This window comes from Apodemus sylvaticus, chromosome 7, assembly GCF_947179515.1.
Source record: "Apodemus sylvaticus chromosome 7, mApoSyl1.1, whole genome shotgun sequence".
In the NCBI taxonomy this organism is placed as follows: domain Eukaryota; kingdom Metazoa; phylum Chordata; class Mammalia; order Rodentia; family Muridae; genus Apodemus; species Apodemus sylvaticus.
This window is the reverse complement of record NC_067478.1, coordinates 51,523,927-51,543,409: the sequence shown is the minus strand read 5'-3', so window position 1 is coordinate 51,543,409 and position 19,483 is coordinate 51,523,927. Positions and strand designations below refer to the sequence as shown.

General features: G+C 45.5%; 1 protein-coding gene across 1 annotated transcript in view; it reads right to left on the bottom strand.

The window, feature by feature from the left end:
* Nucleotides 1–6,541: 6,541 nt before the first annotated feature.
* Nucleotides 6,542–19,483, bottom strand: part of Lrrc1 (leucine rich repeat containing 1) — a 164,881-nt gene continuing 151,939 nt past the window's right edge. The window contains exons 14-15 of the mRNA XM_052187781.1: nucleotides 11,160–11,238; nucleotides 6,542–6,704 (exon numbers count right to left, since the gene is read on the bottom strand). Coding sequence (XP_052043741.1) covers nucleotides 6,673–6,704; nucleotides 11,160–11,238 — 111 coding nt within the window. The 3' untranslated portion in view covers nucleotides 6,542–6,672. The remainder of the gene's footprint in view (nucleotides 6,705–11,159; nucleotides 11,239–19,483) is intronic.

Below are 19,483 nucleotides of genomic sequence, written 5' to 3'. Positions count from 1 at the left end.
GAGAGCCAAAGTTGCCAGGGCAACAGGGTGAGGCCTCATGGGCCTAGGGTAGCCATGTCTCCCTCCTCCCCTCTCTCACTTCCTCTTGCTACCCTTAGAGCCCTGCGAGAAGTCTCAGCAGGGGTGGGAGGGGGGCATGTGAGGAGGGACAATGAGGTTCACCCCGACAGCACCTAGGTGATGCCTGGGTATTCTGATACGACCAAAAAGTTCTAGAGCAGAAAACACAGGTAGAGATATATTTAAATATTAAAGCAGTTATTAATAGGAAACTGAGTGCGTAACCCTTCAAGGTATGAGTTTTGAAGCCTTATAAATAAAAAAAAAAAAAAATCTAGTAAGCTTTTCTCCCCCTTGTGGAAGGCAGTGAATGAGGCATGCCGAGAGTCAATTCGCTGGATGTAATCATCGTGTTAACAGTATACAACTTTTCCTTTCTGAGACACTGAGAAAAGTAAGCTTCTCTCTCTTATGTGAAAGATCTGAAAAGGGGAAATAAATACCTCAGAAGGACTTTAGAGATCTGCTCTATGGGTCCAGTTATTTTTCCCCCCACTGAATGTCCTCCAAGCAGATGAGACAAGTTGCTTAGTGCAGACGCTGCCGAGATGGATTTGGGATCGATATCTGGGAAGGATTGGGACGGGACAAGGATGGATTAGGCAAAGGGGAAAGTCAATACACCTCAGGCCGGCTACTCTGGGCTTGACAGCTCCCACTGGATGAAAGAACTTCATTTTCCTCCCAGCCTTCATCTCCTGTCACTGAAGGTGGGCTCTTGGGAGGAGGGAGGCACAGGAAATGACAGGCGTCGCCCAGCTGTGTGCCACACTCCCCATGCTGACCAGCAAGGACAAGGCACCATGATTTCTACTGCACTGCTGCAAACTGACTCTACAGGGCACAACCTAGCCGCTCCCATCAAGGAAGTGAGCTCTGGGAGTCTTGGCGTGGGCTTGCTCCCATGTTTATTAAATCTAGTTTTACCAACCAAGGTTTCCATCCGGAGAGCCACGGTTAGCTTCTGGCCCTTGGCCGGAAGCTTCAGCCCTCCCTGTCTGGGGATCCCTGTGATGAAAGGCAGCCGGTAGGGCGGCAGCAGAGCAAGCGGACAGGCTGAACTCCAGAAACCAGGGTGATTTCTGGCTCGCCCACCTGCCCGGTAGCTGCACTCTGAGCTCCAGCCAGCGTGGGCAGGTGCTCTCTAGTTGTCGTGTGAACAGCGCACTTCGCGTGAGCCCCTTCTTACTGTGGCTGCCCAAGGAAAAGCAACCATAGCAGGCAAGAGGCGTGAGAAGGCCTCGTGAGCCGAGCTTCCCCTGGGGGTGTCTTCCCTTCTCTACCGTGATCGTCTTTATCAACCCCGCTATGGGCTGGCGCTGCCCTTCCTTGCCAAGGGACTTACACTGAAGATCATCATCGTCGAGCATGTGTGGCTTCTGACAGCCTGCCGGAGACCAATGTTTGTCTTTGCCGCTCTGTCTGAGCATGTCAACCCTCGGGATGGAGCACTGGTTCCAGACAATTGCCAAGGTCAAGAAAGTCACCAGTAGCTCTGTGCTCTGACTCAATACTCGATGCTCAGGCTGATTGAAGCCCTGGGTGGGTTGGCCCTAATTCTGATCTGGTCTGTTAGTTACAGTTGGGTACCTTTAAACAAATCTCTTCCCTACATGGGTTATTAACTTAAAATTCCAGGATCCGGGCTGTGAGGACCATATCCAGGGGACACTTCCGGCCTTGTATTCCCAGCCATGAATCAATCATCTTCAAGAAAACATTAAAATTTGAATCTCCTATTTAATGATGTTCAGATGCTCAGACAATAACCCAGTCAGGGTTTTTAAGCAGGGAAAACACAGTATGAAACACTGGCTGCAAAGTTGTACCAGACTGAGGTGATTCTTCTCTGTAAGCCAACCAAGAGTTTGCTTAAAACATCTGAGAAGTCAGTTTTGCTCCTTCAAAGATTCATTCAAGAACAGCAAATGGCATAAACAGGCCACAAAGAAGACAGCGCTGTGTTCTGCTGGGAGAGACTGCCCCCTGCTGGCCACCTTCTGACATGCAGTCGCCTTCAGGATCAGCCTTCCAAAATGCTAACACTGCCTTCTTAGTCTTCTGAATGTGATCTAGAATTGCAATTATCAGGGAAGAAACGCCCCAAGATACTTATGTAGGAGGGGTGTTGTAAGCATCATATACAGTGTGTCATCCCATCCGGACATGGGAAGACTGAGGAGACAACATTAGAAAAGTAGATAAACTGTACCTACACTAAAAATATCGAATTTCCTTTAAAAGAAAGAGAAAAAAACTGATTCAAAATGTAGTGATAATTATATGCTTACAGGAAATTAAAATCAGGATATGAGAGAGAGACAGAGAGAAGCAGAGAGAGAGATACAGAGAGAGAGAGACAGAGAGAGAGTCTTATGCAAAACGTGAAACAGCAGAAACCAGCACTGGCTAAAGCAGACAGTGAAATCTGAGGAGGGCAAGAGGGGCATCATCCTCTTCCACAAATCAGAGCTGCTGGACTGCCAACACAGTAAAGGCACGAGGATGTGTGGACTGTTTGCTGGGTGACACATGTCCTTCAGCTGGCTGGTGGGGTGTGTAGAGGGCTCCGCCAGGCCCTAGCCCGGAGGCAAACATCCTCCATCGTGCAAAGCACATCTCTGAGGTCACACTGTTAAGCCAAAGCTTATCTTTACCCTTTAAGGATGTTTAGGGTCAGGCATACAGCGTGGGTCCACTGCGGCGAGGCTGCAAGGCCTGTGAGGACCGGAAGTTAGACAGATCCCTGACAGGAAGTCAGGTAGGGAGAGGCGCCTCAGATAGAAGATGGCCAAGTTCTGGCTTCTTCTTCACATTCTACCATGATAAATGCCTAAAAGCTTAAAACAACGGCCTAGAGGGGTTTTTTTCCTCCCACCAGTAGTCCCACAGGTAGAAGACTGGGTCACGGCATGTTTACCCCAAAGTTGTGGATGGGCCTATCAGCTCCCCTGTCTTTATTCAATGGGACCAACGCTAACATAGCAGATGAAGACCCTCTTTCCGGCTCCCAAGTCTGCCCTCTGCTCTGCGGGGGGTCTTTGTCTCCATTTGTTATGCTGTGTGTGTGTGTGTGTGTGTGTGTGTTAAGCTTTTCTTCTTGACCAGCTGATTCTAGTCTGCTCTGTCTGAGATTTTTTTCCCCTGCTGTTACCTGCTATACTCTATATTTTCCCTGCCTTATAATTCTTTTTAACCTGCAGAGAAAACAAACCAAATCAAGTCCCCTAGACTGTAACATATTGGTCACTTCCACTTGAGACTTCTTTCTAGGTCTTTATAAACCAAGCCAAGGGGATGTCAAGGTGGCTCGGATGTTAAAAGTCTTGACTTCTTCCAGAGGATTCACGGTGGCTCACAGCTGTCTAACTCCAGCCCTACAACAGTGCGGGGGGAATTCTTCTCTCTAATGAGGATGGTAGTAGTCTCAGGCACAAGGCGGGGCCGTGGGATTTATGCTGAGCTGCGGCCCTGGCTCTGCAGGATGCCACCCGAATGAACTCTAGAACATTAAGAGAGAGCCTGCACATATCAAGTGCACAGCAAGATGGTTTAGTGGGCACTTGAGACCAGCCTGATGGCCCGAGTTCTAATCCCAGGACCCACATCAAGGAAGGAGAGAATCATCTCCTGAAAGTTGTCCTTTGGCTTCCACACCCTCGAAGTGGCACAGACGTGCTGACATACTTACACTAAAAGACATACACATGCACGTGTGCACACACACACACAATAAATAAACAAAATAAAATTAATGAATGCGGTCTGAGTGTGCTGAAGGCTGACAGAATATACTAGCTCTGAGTAGAAGACAGAGAAGCAGCATGTGGCTCCGAGATCTTCCACTTATAAAAGTCCTCTAGCCTCTCAGAATTTCTGTTTTCTTTACCTATAAAATGTGAACAGTGTTTTCCTGCGGCGGCGGGGGGGGGGGGGGGGATGTGAAGATCAAGCGAAATGATGTCTGCAAAAACGTGTTAAGTTCTTTCCAGGTATTCTTAAAAGTATGGAATCAGAGAAAAACATTCAAAGCCAATTCTCCTTGGGAATATAGAGAATGAGGAACCCTGAAGGGCTGAACCATCAGCTGGCACCACCCTGCCCCCTGCTGGACATTCGTGAAAATACACTCGGGAGCCAAGGGAGGGAGAAAGGATACAAGTCCCCAGCAAACCAGGACCATTAGAGTAATAGGCGAGTTTCCTCAGTGGCTCTCCATGATAATTTGCAAACTATCCTATTCGTTCCACATCTGAACAGGTTGTTTGCGGGTTGGTTTCAAATTGCCATGAAAGAAATGGCCTTCCATACAGGAGCTGCGGGAATGAAGTTGCTTCTATATACAGCTGCCAAAGCTGTGGGTGTGTCCCTAGACAACCCTTCACTGTAGTGTGTGTGTGTGTGTGTGTGTGTGTGTGTGTGTGTGTGTGTGTGTGTGTGTGTGTGTGTGTAAGAGAGAGAGGGAAATGGGGATATAGACAGACAGAGACAGAGAAAGAAACAGACACACACCGAGGGGGGGAGGGAAGGAGGGAGGGAAAGACAGAGGGGTAAGGGGGAGGAGGAGTGAGTGATTCTTGGGTCCTGGACTAGTACATTGTCCCCATGATCTACACCAAACTGGCTCACAAGTGAACATTTGACCCCACAAAGACGACATTGACACAGACAGGCATGAATCAAACAGTCTCCCACTGTCATGTTTCCCAGACCTTTGGGGTGAGCGCTCCCACACGTGACTAGGTGATTTCTAACTTAGGATGCTGAAAACCACTTAGAATTAGTGTTCACCCTGGAAGCAATCTTCTGATTTTGTATATATAAAAAAACAACTTGAATAAGTGACTCAGAAAGCTCATTCCAGGATGATGTTGGTTTTGCTTTCATCCCCACAGCACCGCGGGGTGGCTCGGTTCTGACTGCATCCTGCCATACCTCAGGATCAGCATGAAGAAAGGATCTTAGGATAAACTTGTAGAAGGCACAAGGTCCTTGTGTGCACAGATAAACACCAGGGAACCAGGAATGCTAAACATGCGTGGTTGTCTCCTTGATGGAAGAAAAAAAATTCCTGCTTTCTACTCAGAAGGCTGGGAGTGGATGCTGTTAATGACCTGGTGACCTTTGCCATCTGTGGAGCCAGACCTCCTCTAAATCTGCCAGAATGTCTATCCCAGACTCTCCCTCCCTTGGCCTTTATCTTTAGCACCCAGTAAATAGAACCCATCCTTGGGAGAGATGTCACATGTGTTTTATAGCCTGCTACCTCCATGCTGTCTTGGTCAGAGACCAGGCCAGATCCTAGGCCTTTAAACTGTAGACTCCGATCTTCATAGTCGCATGCATTTTACAAAAGAGTTTCTGTGTAGTCACAACTTAAGCTTTACTGTGAACGTGGAATTGGAATGATTGTTGCCTAAAAACTTTCTTTTGCCAAAATTGTACTGTGTTTAAATAGGCTTGTAGACAGTAAACTGCCCGGCATGAGATGCCCAGCGTTTGATCCAGCCAGGCTGATGGGGTCCAGCTAAACTGAGTTTTCATGCTCACCTCTTTGCTGATTGTATCCCTGTCACCAGCCACAGAGTCTACAGGGACTCCCACATAAATGCATTCTGTTTTGGTGTTTGTTTGTTTTGTTGCATCTGTTTAAAAACTATGATGTTTTATATTTTTGTGTGAATGCATTTAAATGATTTAATATGTAAGCAATTCGGTAGGGTTTTCATGAATATCGGTGTCTATCTCTTCCACACCTCCAAATTATTTGCAGGACATAGAAATACAATAAGGAATATGCTGCAATGTAAAATAAATAAATAAATAAATAAATAAATAAATAAATAAAAACCAAGAATCCATATGTTACCTGGCAGGTAGGTAGCAGGGCCCCAAGTTTACAAATGTCACTAATAGTAGGAATATTGCATTTTTATCCAAAGTAAAACCAGTAAAATAGTGACAATTCATTGCTATGAATCAATCACAGGACAGCAGAACTCATAGACTCTGGTCCAACGACATGACAAACATCACACAGCGCACATGTCACCAACACAGAGCTATGAAAAAAGTGGGTGTCCCGTATCAGGCTTTAAATCTCATGTCATGGTGTGCACTGTAGTTAGTCACTCAAGACTAACCTACAAATGAATTTCACTTCAGTGCAAGGGGAATCATTGGGCTTGACCCTAACTAATATGGTGGTTTGGAAAATTAAACAATTTGGTCTTCCCAGCAGCTCAGTTATAGCAAGAGAAGAAAGTAGCTTTATTGTTGTCAAAATAGTACAAACTTTACCAAAACACACATGAAATCCCAGCCCTTGGGAGGCTGTAGCAGGAGGCTCTTGAGTTTGCAGGCCAGGCTGGGCTAAAATATAGCAAGACCATGTCTCAAAAGTAAAACAAAACAAAATAAAAGTATATCTCTTTACATTTACTTACTCTGACCAATGTAAAAGGTTACAGACAGAAATGGTGCTAAAATATTGCTTAAATACAGTAGCGGTCCACAAACAACTATCCACATCTGACATGGGGCTAACTCACTGTAATTACATGCGGCACTGACTGGAGGGAGGCAGCCTTTGAAGTTGAGTCCTTGGCACAATCAGATGAGCCTGGTTTTGGGGGAGCGCTTTCCTGCAAGGCAAGAACAAATTCATCAGGGCCACATTTAATTCATCACTCTCAGTGCTGAGCTGATTAAAAAAAAAAAAAAACCCAAGAACAACAACTATATAATCATATAATCTTAATTCCACTACCTGTCACAGAATTCCAAACCTCAAAGCTCTGGAGATGTTGGCTCCCTCCTGACTCAGTGAAGAAGCGCAGAAGGATGGATGGGATCCAAGGGAACTAACTGGCTTGCTCTGGGATGCCCTACCTAGGGTGCCTGGAAATGCTGTTCCTCCTCTAGCTCCGGTAAAGAGCCAGAGGGAACAGGACTCGTTCTCTACCGTGACTGGCTAGAGCATCCCATCACCATCTCGGCTAACACAGCGATTCATGAATGGAGTCGGACAGGGAGGGCATCATTACCCTTCATCAGCTTCTCTACCTGACATGTTATTCTTTATCCCGGTGTGTGGTAGAGAGAAAGCTTCAACAGCCTTGCTGAGTGAGACATCTGCTTTCCTGACTTCCTAAGGTTTGCCCTGAGCTTTCATATACATTCAACGCGTCTCGCCTATAAAATTGACAAATCGAGCCATGTATCCACAAGAAGTGGGCATTGGGGAAAAACGGGAGCCAAAGCAGCAGAGCCATCGCTTGGGGTTAAGGGTACCTCGCGCCATGGGGTCACGGGTTTGGGACTTTGAAATGCAGCTGCAAGCATTCTTTGAAAGGACTTTGATGAACTTTTTTGCACTTCCATGCAAAGGACTCTATGCACACTTCTCTCCCAACTCCACATCTGCTTCTCTACCAGAAACCACTTAGAGAGGTGCAAACTCAACTGAAGAGAAAGGGACTATGCGCAAGAAACCTGTGCGCGTGGCTCAGAAGGGATGCTGGGTTTCCTCGGGTCGCATGCACAGCAAGTGGGGAAGCAGGGCCCCGGCTTCTTGCTGGTTTGCTACCCATGATGGCTGACATGGGGCAAGAGAACCAGCAAGCCTCTAAGGATGGGTGCCTCAGAGGTGTTCGTAGAGCAAGGGGAGGAGCCAGACTGATGAAGGACTGGGGTATGAGGTAGGCCCTGGAAGGCTTCCAGAGTCACTCAAGACAAGTCTGTCTGTTTCCGACTGCCACACATGACACTTCTATAACCAGTCAGGGCTCTGAAAATCAGCAGGAACCCTTGGAGAGTGTACACTGAGCACTAGTTAGGGAAGGCACAGGCTTCTTACTGCCTCTCTCTACCAAAACAGAACGTCTAGGAGCCTTGAGCTGGAACACAACTGTTAGATGGGGCAGAGTGCCCACTGCAGAGCTGGGTGCCAGCCAGGTGAGGAGAAAGTTTGGTTTACTTTCTAGTGTTCTTATTTATTCCTTTAAAATTTCATATTTTCATACAATGTATTTTTATCATAGTCTTTCCCCTCATCCTGTATCCGATATTTCATGTACTTACTCTCCCTTTAAAAAAAAACATGGAGTCTACTTTGTGTTGACCAATTACTCCTGACCATAGAACCTGCCCTACCATGTGACTGATATATCCAATGTCCCTCCACTGGGGGGAGGGGGAGGGGTGGAACTGATTTTCCCCTTTCCGGTAGCTTCTTAACTAAGGGTAGAACTTGCTTCTCTCTTCAGAAGAGAACTTTAAATTGTATCTTCTGTTATAATTTAAGTTGTGGTGAGACGACTACCTTTTAATTCTCTCCGGCTGTCTGAAGTGTTAGTGCACCAAGCCAGAGACTACCTAAAAGGTAGCAAGAGACTTCAGGGAAACTAACGGAAGTCAACCGCCCACTAAAGAGCAGCATTGCACTGTGGGTGTCCAAGTGAGATAAGACTGAAGCCCAACCTGGTTATATGGGGGTCACAGCCATTACAGAAACCATTAGCTCCTAAACCAAATTTCCTTATTTACAGTACGCTGTACCTGGCTAACCGAATAATTTAACATACTGTACAAATGCAATTGCTAGGAGTTGTCCTTCTCTAGATGATAATTATGGGGTCTTTAAGTACTTAAGAACCCACCCTCTGAAGACCAATGGCCAGCCTAAATCATGTGTGTGTGTGTGTGTGTGTGTGTGGAGAGAGAGAGAGAGAGAGAGAGAGAGAGAGAGAGAGAGAGAGAGAGATGTATTTGGCTTACAAGCTCAAAAATGACAGCGGTTTTATTTTGAAATTTTAAGCATCACTAAACCAACAATTTGCCTTTTTTTCTCAATCCTAGAGCACAGTGCCATCTGTTGGTACCTTGAGATAATACATGCCTAACATTAAAGCAGCCTTTGTAAGGAAAACAGGTTTGTTACTCAAGTAATAGGATAACATTCTAGGTAGGCATCGCAAAACTTGACCTCTATCAAGACAAACTGCGAAGAGAACCTTTCTGTGCCCTCTCCTTTCCCCTTTCCTCTGTAGTGCAAGCAGATTCCTCTGTAAATTCTAAGTCTTTTTTTCTGTGCTTGTGCTAACTTCTGTCTTCCTGACCAGCCTTTCCTTCAGGTTGTGTTCTTCCTCTAAAACCTATCCCCTGTCCCAATTCTTTGACATCGGGTAGGGCCACCCGATTGCTGGCAGCACCCAGTTCACAAGCACCGCCCCTGAAGCACTGGCCCCAGCATGCAATGCTCTCCCTGTGTGACATTCCCATGTCTATCTACATCCTAACTAATATCTGTCCAACAGAAAGATGACGTGAGCCATGCATGCACGCCCCACGTGTACCTTTACTCTGGTAGCCATTCAAAGAGAAGAAAAAACAAGCAAACTATCTTTCTATGTGTAACCCAGTATTATCTAAAAAGCCATCATCCCAAAGCATTAACAATCCATCCTTGTCCTTCCTAATGGCTTCCAAAATCCAAGACGTGTGCAATCTGCCTAGCATATCACAATTTGTGTCCCGTTACCAGTGCACGGTAACTCCGTGTGGCCGGAGGCGCCTGTCCTGCACCGAGCCACTCAGGAGGCAGCAGGGTCTGGCATCTCTTCACACTAATGAAGGTTAAATGCCTGCTTTAAAAATCTCTTCAAACTGTCAGTGCTGTTTTATTTCCTCTGGGAAGGCCTATCGTCTGTGGGCTGTGGGCGAGCCCTCTGTAAATAAGCACAAAGCAGTTCCTCTCAGAAGGGAAAGTGGGCAGACTCTGTAGTGTGCGGCCACTGGTACTCTAACCACTGGCTTTGGGTGTTTGGCCTGTCTCTTCTCCTCACTGCTCTTCCCCACGAGCTCCCGTGGGCTTTCTAACAGCCCTGGGCAGAGTTAGGTCAGGTGTTGCTTGCCCTTGTATACTTCAAAAGGTTTTCCAGAACCCACCAACAATAAACACTTACGTCACTGGCGGACTCTAAATGAGATAGACATTCTGGCTCTTGGAATAAGTTCCTACTGGCCCATACCGGATCTGCCTCTGAATGTCGAGAAACATTTTCCAGACCACTCAGTTTTTAGTACGTTACTGTCTGATATTTGTAGTTAACTTTTTGTTTGGTTTTGATCTACTATAAGTAGCTGGTGTGGGGGCACAAAGGAAGAAAACCTCTTCAGAACTCGGAGTATTGAATGACATCCACGGCAAATGCGTGACACTGGCTGTACACAAACGCATCGAGGCACAACGGTAAGGACCAACAAGTGCTGACATGCGTGCAGCCTGGGCACCACATGACCAGTGCCAGGTAACAGTCATAGGTAAAGAGGCCTTGGCGCTTCCATCGAAATGAGAGAATATGAGGCTGCTGAGATCTCTGAAAGAGAAAGGTGCGGCCGAAGGGCATGGGCCCTAACCCACGCTGACCTTCACAACTAGAAGGCAAATGGAATCTCAACCTGCTTTCTCTCAGTCCCCTCCCCCATATCTTACCTAATAAGATAGTAGATGTCACGTATAACTTGCAAGGAATGTCTAATTTGTTTTCTTTAAAATTGTGTGTGTGTGTGTGTGTGTGTGTGTGTAGCCAGGCAGTGGTGGCACACGCCTTTAATCCCAGCACTTGGGAGGCAGATGCAGGTGGATTTCTGAGTTCAAGGTCAGCCTGGTTCATGGAGTGAGTTGCAGGACAGCCAGGGCTACACAGAGAAACCCTGTCTCAAAAAAAAGAAAAAAATTCAAGTGTGTGTGTGTGTGTGTGTGTGTGTGTGTATGTCCATCAAAGGACTTTAGGGAGTCAGATTTTATTCTGGTTAGTATTGCTTTTCACTTTTAAAGTACTCAGAACATTCTAGAAAAGGTGATTAAACACTCTGATACTTGTACAGCTTGAGACTCGTGCCCACTTTTTTAAAAATGAATGACTTTTAAGGCAGTTTTACTTTGTGTACACATAATGTAGGCCATCTTACAAGCTCCTGGAAAGACCTCCTTCCAGAGAGAATGGTAAATCAAAGCCGCAGAGCATGACCCAGCCTCGGGAAATCCTGAGGTACTAATGAGTGTTGAACGCCAGACCCTCCGCCGTCAGCCATACCTCTGGTGGCCCACCTCTTCCAGGTAGCCCTGGCATTTCTTCCTTTCCCTGGAGAAACTTGAGGTTTCGGTGAGGGACCCTTCAAAAGACAAAAACACTGTGTCAGAACTTTCCACCCACATTTCACATGAAGCGTCAAAGGGAAGAACATAAAACCAGCCAGCTGAGACGCTAGGCCCAGCCTGGTTCGCTGTGTATTTGCTGACTGGTGGACTTTGCCGGTGTTTGATTTCTACCTGTGACAAGATTCAGCAAGGACTATGTGAGACCATTGCATCGGTGTTACTTTTTAGATGTTCACACAGCATAACTTGGAGAAATTAGTAGAGGTCGGTGTTACTTTTTAGATGTTCACACAGCATAACTTGGAGAAATTAGTAGAGGTCATGTGGTAAAAGTCAGAGGTTTAAAAAAAAAAATGGCTTCTCTGAATATTTGCTCTCAAGAGCCCAGAACTTGAGGCTGCTTTCACAACTGATGACAATTAATTGCATCATCTCAAAAGAACTGAGCAGTTTCCACAGTCCACTCAACCCACTCAGCATCCGGAGATTACTCAAGCACACAGCCTTCTTCTAGTCCTTCTGGAGAATGGGTATACTATATGGCTGTGGCCTCGAGGGTCAGACAGACACTTCTCAAGTAAAGTGTCTGTCTGACCACAAAATACACATCACAACCACTGAGTGGAAAGGAACAGTCCCTGAGTTCAGAGACTCTAAGACAGAGCTGTGTTCAGAGGACTGACTCTGAACAATTAGCCTGAGCCTGGAAGCCATCCTGTGACTTCACACACCTGGCCCGGGCCTCGTTTCCTCGCCTGCATGGAGTCAAGACTGCACTCAGTTCATCTATGCGATGGTCACTAAGGATGGCTTTGATTGGCACTTATTTTCCTATAGTTAAGAGGCAAACACGTGGGATAGGAGTTGTTTTAGCTTCACGTGAATGAAAGAAAGGCTGAGGATTAGCCGACTGAAAGAGATTCTTGGGGCCATAGAGATAGCTCTATCAGTCAAGGGTCTGCTGTGCAAGGCTGAGGGCCTGACTTCGGATCCCCAGTGCACACAAGAAGCCAGGCATAGAAGCTGCTGCTGCTTGTGGTAGGCGGGAGGAGGCGGGGATTGGAGAAAGGCAGATTCCTGAAGCCCATCTGCCCGTCTGCCCACCTGACTGATGAGTTCCAGGCTTGGTGAGAGACCCTACCTCAAAAACTGAAGTGGAGAACAATTGTAGAAGACACCTTATATTGACCTCTGATCTCCACACACACACACACACACACACACACACACACTTACCTCACCACACGCATACGTAGAAAGGTTTCCTGGAAATACAGGGTTTTTTTTTTTTCATCTGAAGTAAGACTGGAAGGAATGAGGAGAACCTCTGTCAACCTAAGAGGAACCACAAGGAGGAATAAACCAGGAACATCCAGAAGACAAGGAGAGGTGCTGTTTGTCCTTTTAAAATAAGAGATGATGCTTCAAGGGTGGGTAACAGCCATTACAGAAGACCTGAGCAGCAGCTGGGGTGTGGAGCGCTAAGCACCAGAAGACCAGGTTTTAAACTTTGGGCAAGGGTAGGCCTTTGAGGGCAGTTGTCAGAAGATGACAAGCCGATTCTGCAGCCCTGGGAGGAATGTCTTGAGGAAAGAGACTGAGGGGTGGGGGGAAAGAAGCCAGGCACAAAGGGATAACGACAAGGACAGAATCCCAGGGTCTCACAAAGGAACTACCAAGGGGCCTCTGGAGCCCTTGATTTGAGATGAGAGAGGTCAGATAGGAGACAGCAACACTGACAGGAGCAGTGACGAATCCAGAGACATAAATCAACAACAGCTGTCGGGAGACCTGGAGAGACCAAAATTCTATTCTGGAAAAAAGGCTTTTAGGAAACAAAACAACATCCAGAGGAACAGATGGGGATAGGAAATTGCTGCAGAGAAGAAATTTAGAAATTTAAGCTTGAAAAATAGGTTAGGGATCCTCAGGTCATGGAAGCAAAGGCAATGAACTCATCCACGAGGCAGGTCAATATACATAAGAAAGACACAACGAAATAGACGCGTGCCTGAGCAAGGCCCTCTCAGGGGAGTCTGAGACCTCACGAGAGCAGGAGGCATGAAGAGGTGCTAACGGGACAGCGGGGGACAGCGGACACTGTGTTTTGGTCTACATCAATGAAGAAAACGTATAAGCAGATAGGCCCTGAACTAGAAGTCCAGAGAAAGCTTTGTTCAAGCTGGGTCTGACATCATACAGGAAATCTCTTACAAGTAGAAGATTCTAGGTGATTCCAGCAATATCTACTGTATTGTTATGAGAAACTTTTGTTGACTATAATAATGGCTTTTCTTCTGTGGCTGTGATAAAACACCATGACCAAAGCAGCTATAGAAGGAAGATTTGTTTTTGGTTTACTGTCCCAGAAGTTAAGAGTCCATCATCATCACAGCAAGAAAGTGGGACAGGAGACAGGCATGGTGACTGGAGCAGCAAGCTGGGGCCTCATATCAAAAGCCACAGAGAGGAAGCAGAGAAAGTACGCCGAGAATGACGCAAGGGTTTGAAACCTCAAAGCCTGCCTCGGGTGACATACTTCCTCAAACAAGGCCACACATCCTCAACCTCCTATGGTGGTTTGAATGGGAGTGCTCCTCCCCCTCCCCCACCTAGACTGATGTGTTTGAATGCTTGGCCCATAGAGAGTGGTACTCTTAGGAGGTTTAGCCTTGTTGGAGAAAGTGTGTCACTGTGGGGGCGGGCTTTAAGGTCTTATATGATCAAGCTATGCCCAGCGTTGGACACAGTCTCCTTCTGCTGCCTGCAGATCAAGACGCAGAACTCCCAACTCTCCCTCCAATACCATGTCTGCCTTCAGGTCACTATGTTTCCTGCCATGACAATTACGGACTAAACCTCTGAAAATGTAAGCCAGTCCCAACTAAATGTTGTCCTTTATAAGAGTTGTCATGGTCATGGTGACACTTCACAGCAATGAAACCCTAATTAAGACACCTACCAAAGAGTTCCACTAACTGGGGCTGAGTGATCAAATGCCCAAGACTCTGGGGTATATTTGAATCAAATCACCACAATCCCTAATAAAGGTTTTGGTTTTAATGAAAGAAGGTATTTTAGAAATGTGTAAGAAATCTGACTGACTACAGGGATAAAATTTTACTTTAACTTCCAAAGACTATAAATATAAATATTAAAGAAAGTATTTACAAATATTTGTGATACATTCCACTAAAAGAAAGTAACAAGATACCTTTTTTTTCTTTTGAGACAAGGTCTCTCTTTTTTTTTTTAATTCAATATATTCTTTATTTACATTTCAAATGATTTTCCCTTTCCTGGATCCCCTCTCCCCCAAAGTCCCATAAGCCCTCTTCCCTCCCCCTGTTCCCCCATCCACCCCTTCCCACTTCCCTGTTCTGGTATTTCCCCTACACTGCTGCACTGAGCCTTTCCAGGACCAGGGGCCACTCCTTCCTTCTTCTTGGGCATCATTTGATATGTGGATTGTGTCTTGGGTATTCCACACTTCTAGGCTAATATCCACTTCTCAGTGAGTGCATACTATGAGTGTTCTTTTGAGACTGGGTTACCTCACTTAGGATGATGTTCTCCAGCTCCATCCATTTGTCTAAGAATTTCATGAATTCGTTGTTTCTAATGGCTAAATAGTACTCCATTGTATATATTTACCACATTTTTTGCATCCATTCCTCCATTGAGGGACATCTGGGTTCTTTCCAGCTTCTGGCTATTATAAATAGTGCTGCTATGAACATATTGGAGCATGTATCCTTATTACATGCTAGGGAATCCTCTGGGTATATGCCCAGGAGTGATATAGCAGGGTCCTCCGGAAGTGTTGTGCACAGTTTTCTGAGGAACCGCCAGACTGATTTCCAGAGTGGTTGTACCAGCTTGCAATCCCACCAGCAGTGGAGGAGTGTTCCTCTTTCTCCACATCCTTGCCAATACCTGCTGTCCCCTGAGCTTTTAATCTTAGCCATTCTGACTGGTATGAAGTGAAATCTCAGGGTTGTTTTGATTTGAATTTCCCTAATGACTAATGATGTTGAACATTTCTTAAGGTGCTTCTCAGCCATCTGAAGTTCTTTGTATGAAAATTCTTTGTTTAGTTCTGTACCCCATTTTTTAATAGGTTATTTGGTTTTCTGGGGTCTAACTTCTGGAGTTCTTTGTATATATTGGATATGATCCCTCTGTCAGATGTAAGGTTGGTCAAGATCTTTTCCCAATTTGTTTGTTGCCATTTTGTCCTTTTGATGGTCCTTTGCCTTACAAAAACTTTGTAATTTTATGAGGGTCCCATTTGTCAATTTTTGATCTTAGAACATAAGCTATTGATATTCTGTTCAGGAACTTTTCCCCTATGTCCATGTCCTCAAGGGTCTTCCCCAGTTTCTTGTCTATTAGTTTCAGTGTGTCTGGCTTTATGTGGAGGTCCCACTGTAGCCAGGCTGGCCTTGAACTTACAGAGATTCTCCTGCATCTGCCTCTTAAGTGTTAGATTAAAGTCATACACCACAAAGCCTGGCCTTTTCATTTCTATTTTTAGTGCTGCCTTGTGGCCTAAAGCAACTGATCATTTAAGAGAAAAAAAAACAATAGTAGACTGCATGAGTCCTCTTCTAATTTTGTTTTCTGTTGCTGTGATAAACATAATGAACAAGAGCAGCTTAGAGAGAAAAGATTTATTCTTCTGGGTAACAATCCATTGCTGGGAGAAGCCAAAGAAAAACTCAAAGCATTAATCTGGAAACAGGAACTGGTGCGGAGGCCTGGTAGGAATGGTGCCTTCCTGGTTTGCTCAGCTTTCTTATGAACTGGAACCGTCTGTCCAGGCATGGCACCACCTACAGTGGGCTGGGCCTTCCTGCATTCATCATTAATCAGGAAAATGCCCCTCAGATGCACCCAGTCTGACAGAGGCAGTCCCTCACCTGACATTCCCTCCTCTCAGATAACTCTAGTTCGTGTCAGGTTAACAAAAACTAAGCAGCAAGAAAATATCCAGACACTTCATTTCTTCGGTAACCAATAAAATGCATTGGTGGATGTGCTGCGAAAAAACAAAACCAAAAGGGATGTGCCCCCTGCGCATCGATGGTCCAGCTTTTCTCTGTGGCATCTTCTCTGTTCTCTACTGTATCCCTGGCATGACTTAGCTGCACATGTATGACTTGTCTACAGACCTGTGACTGAGAACGAGGCAGGACAACACAGAACACATAAGGCTGAGTTCTTTGAGCCTCCCTGACCTCTGGAAACTTACCAGCTACTTTCTTCCTCTTATTCACATCTCTGCTGTGCTTCTAAGCTCCTCTCCTCTCTGCAGAGATATTGCCCTGTGCCTATTCTTCCCTGGGGTCAGTGGCCCACCTCCATCCTTCCCACCAGCCAGTGGGAAAGGTCTGGGAAGGTCCCAGACCTTTATTGTGCCCATCATACAGCATGAGTCAGCTCTCCAAATTCTTCCTCGGCAAACCGTGACTTGCATGTTGTCTGTGCAAAGGCAGGGTTGTATGTGTATGTGTTAAGAGCAGGATTGTAAAGCCCACCAAACCCTGATTTAGCAATTTTGTAAGCCTGATAATTTGCACTTACAACTAGTTCTGAAGGCTGGTAGGGACCTACCACACTCTGAGTACTTCCGTTTAAAGAGTCCTTAACTTATGTTTCTGCGGCTCGCAGCCAACCATTGGACTGAGCGCCGGGTCCCCAATGGAGGAGTTAGAGAAAGGCCTGAAAGAGCTGAAGGAGTTTGCAACCCCATAGGAAGAACAATATCAACCAACCAGACACCCCAGGATTCCCAGGGACTAAGCCATCAACTAAGAGGTACACATGGCTCCAGCTACATTTGTAGCAGAGGAATGCTTTGTCATGCATCAATGGGAGGAGAGGTCCTTGGACCTATGAAGGCTCATTAGATGCCTCAGTGTAGAGAAATCGAGGGGGGGATAGGTGGGAGGGGGTCAAGTGGAGAGGCATATCTTAGAGGCAGGGGGTGGGAGGAGGGGTTGGGGCTTTTGGGGGAGGGGGAAACTGGGAAACCGTTTGTACTGGCCGGTTTTGTATGTCAACTTGACACAGGCTGGAGTTATCACAGAGAAAGGAGTTTCAGTTGGGGAAGTGCCTCCCTGAGATCTATCTGTGAGGCATTTTCTCAATTAGTGATCAAGGGGAAGGGCCCCTTGTAGGTGGTGCCATCCCTGGGCTGGTGTTCTTGGGTTCTATAAGAGAGCAGGCTGAGCAAGCCAGGGGAAGCAAGCCAGTAAGAAACATCCCTCCATGGCCTCTGCATCAGCTCCTGCTTCCTGACCTGCTTGAGTTCCAGTCCTGACTTCCTTTAGTGATGAACTACAACGTGGAAGTGTAAGCTCAATAAACCCTTTCCTCCCCAACTTGCTTATTGGTCATGATGTTTGTGCAGGAATAGAAACCCTGACTAAGACAACGTTTGAAATGTAAATAAAAAATATATTCAATTAAAAAATATATATATATCTTTCTGCAAATGGACCTACCAATCCTGCTTGGCCTCTCTCTTCTGGCACACAAAGGGAGAACAGAAGCTTTGAGTGTGTGTGTGTGTGTGTGTGTGTGTGTGTGTGTGTGTGTGTGTGTGTGGTTAGTGGTAAGGCACTTGCCTAACAATGTACATGCAAACGTCTGGGTTCAATTCCCAGCACCACTGCAATAAACAAACAGTTTTCTTTATCTCAGATTTAGGTAATGTAATTGCTCCCAGAAGCCCTTTCTGCAGATGGAAGCCCTTGTGAAAGCATCTGCTCTGCCCCTTGTTTATAGCATTCCTTTGGTGTGAGTGGTAGTTTGTCATTTGTGTAGATACTTGTTTTAAGATAGGATTTTGCTCTATAGCCCAAGGTGGCCACAAATTTATAACCCCTCTGCATCAGCCATCTGACTATTTTTATGATTGCCTGCTAAAAGCCATTAAGCCTCATCTTACCCTATTCCCCTTCAACTTCTTTTGCTAGGCAAGTTGATAAGAAAACATAGGTGCTCTCTGCTATAGAACCAGAGATAGCTGTAATCCACACAGTCCTCCTTACCAAGGTTTCTCCTGCCTTTCCAAGACACTTAAGCTGTGCAGATTATACACCTCTACACAGACTCAACTGGACCAAATTTTGATTCTGGCAGGGCCCACCTCCTTTAGCATCACAAATATAAATGGCTTTCCTTCCCTCTTTGTATTGAAAATAATAAAGACTATCTTAGGCAACCATCTAAGTAAAATTAAGAGAAATTTTCATTATGGATTCTGAAGACCTCACAAGGTACAATGAAAATTTATAGCAACATTGTCAGACTTACAGAAATCCCCTACAGCTACTGAAAGAGTAAATGCCTTGTGACTAAGACCCCTGTAGGACAATCCTATTTACAAACACAGAGATTCCAATCCACTTGCAATATCCCATTTTAAGCAAGGAGCACATAGATCACTAGAGATCTGAGAACTGTGGTTCGCTGTAGAGCAAAGCACAGAGAAAAGGCAATTTGTAGAAGACAAACTCACCCTACAGTGTTATGACTATCCCTCAAAGAATGCTGGGGAAGTGGCTCAACGGAAGAAATTCTGGGCTCAATACCTAGTACAGAAAAAAATAAATTAACTCTTTATAAAATGTTCTCAAAGAGATAAGATATTGTATCCATAAAGGAAAAACAAAACTGTTTTTAAATAAGCAGAAGACAAAAAAAAGTGAAATAAAAAGTATAGTAGCAGAAATGAAACACTTGGTAGAAGGAAGAAGTATTTCAGAAGATGAAACAAAAGACAAAGCATGCAAAATCATAGTGGTGACTAGGTTTTATGTAACCTAAACACAGCTATAGTCATTCAGAAAGTTGGAGCCTCAAATGCCCCCACCAGACTGGTTGGGCTGTGGGCAAGCCTGTGGTTTACTCTTTTGATTGACAACTGATGTGGGAAGATACAGCTTACAGTGGCCTATGCTTCCCCTGGGGCAGTGGTCCTGGGGTGTATAAGAAACCACGTTGAGCAAGCCATAGAAGACAAGGCAGGAAGCAGCTTCCACACATCCCCTCTGCATCAGTCCCGGCTTCCAGGCCTTGAGTTCCTGCTCTGACTTCCCTGGATGGTGGACTACAAGCTGTAAGATGAAATAAACTCTTTCCTTCCCAAGCTGCTTTTTTGTTATGGTGTTTTATAACAGCAACAGAAATATTAAGTTAAAAAAAAACATAGAAAATATTAAATTAGAAAAATCCAGCCAGTCAAATGCC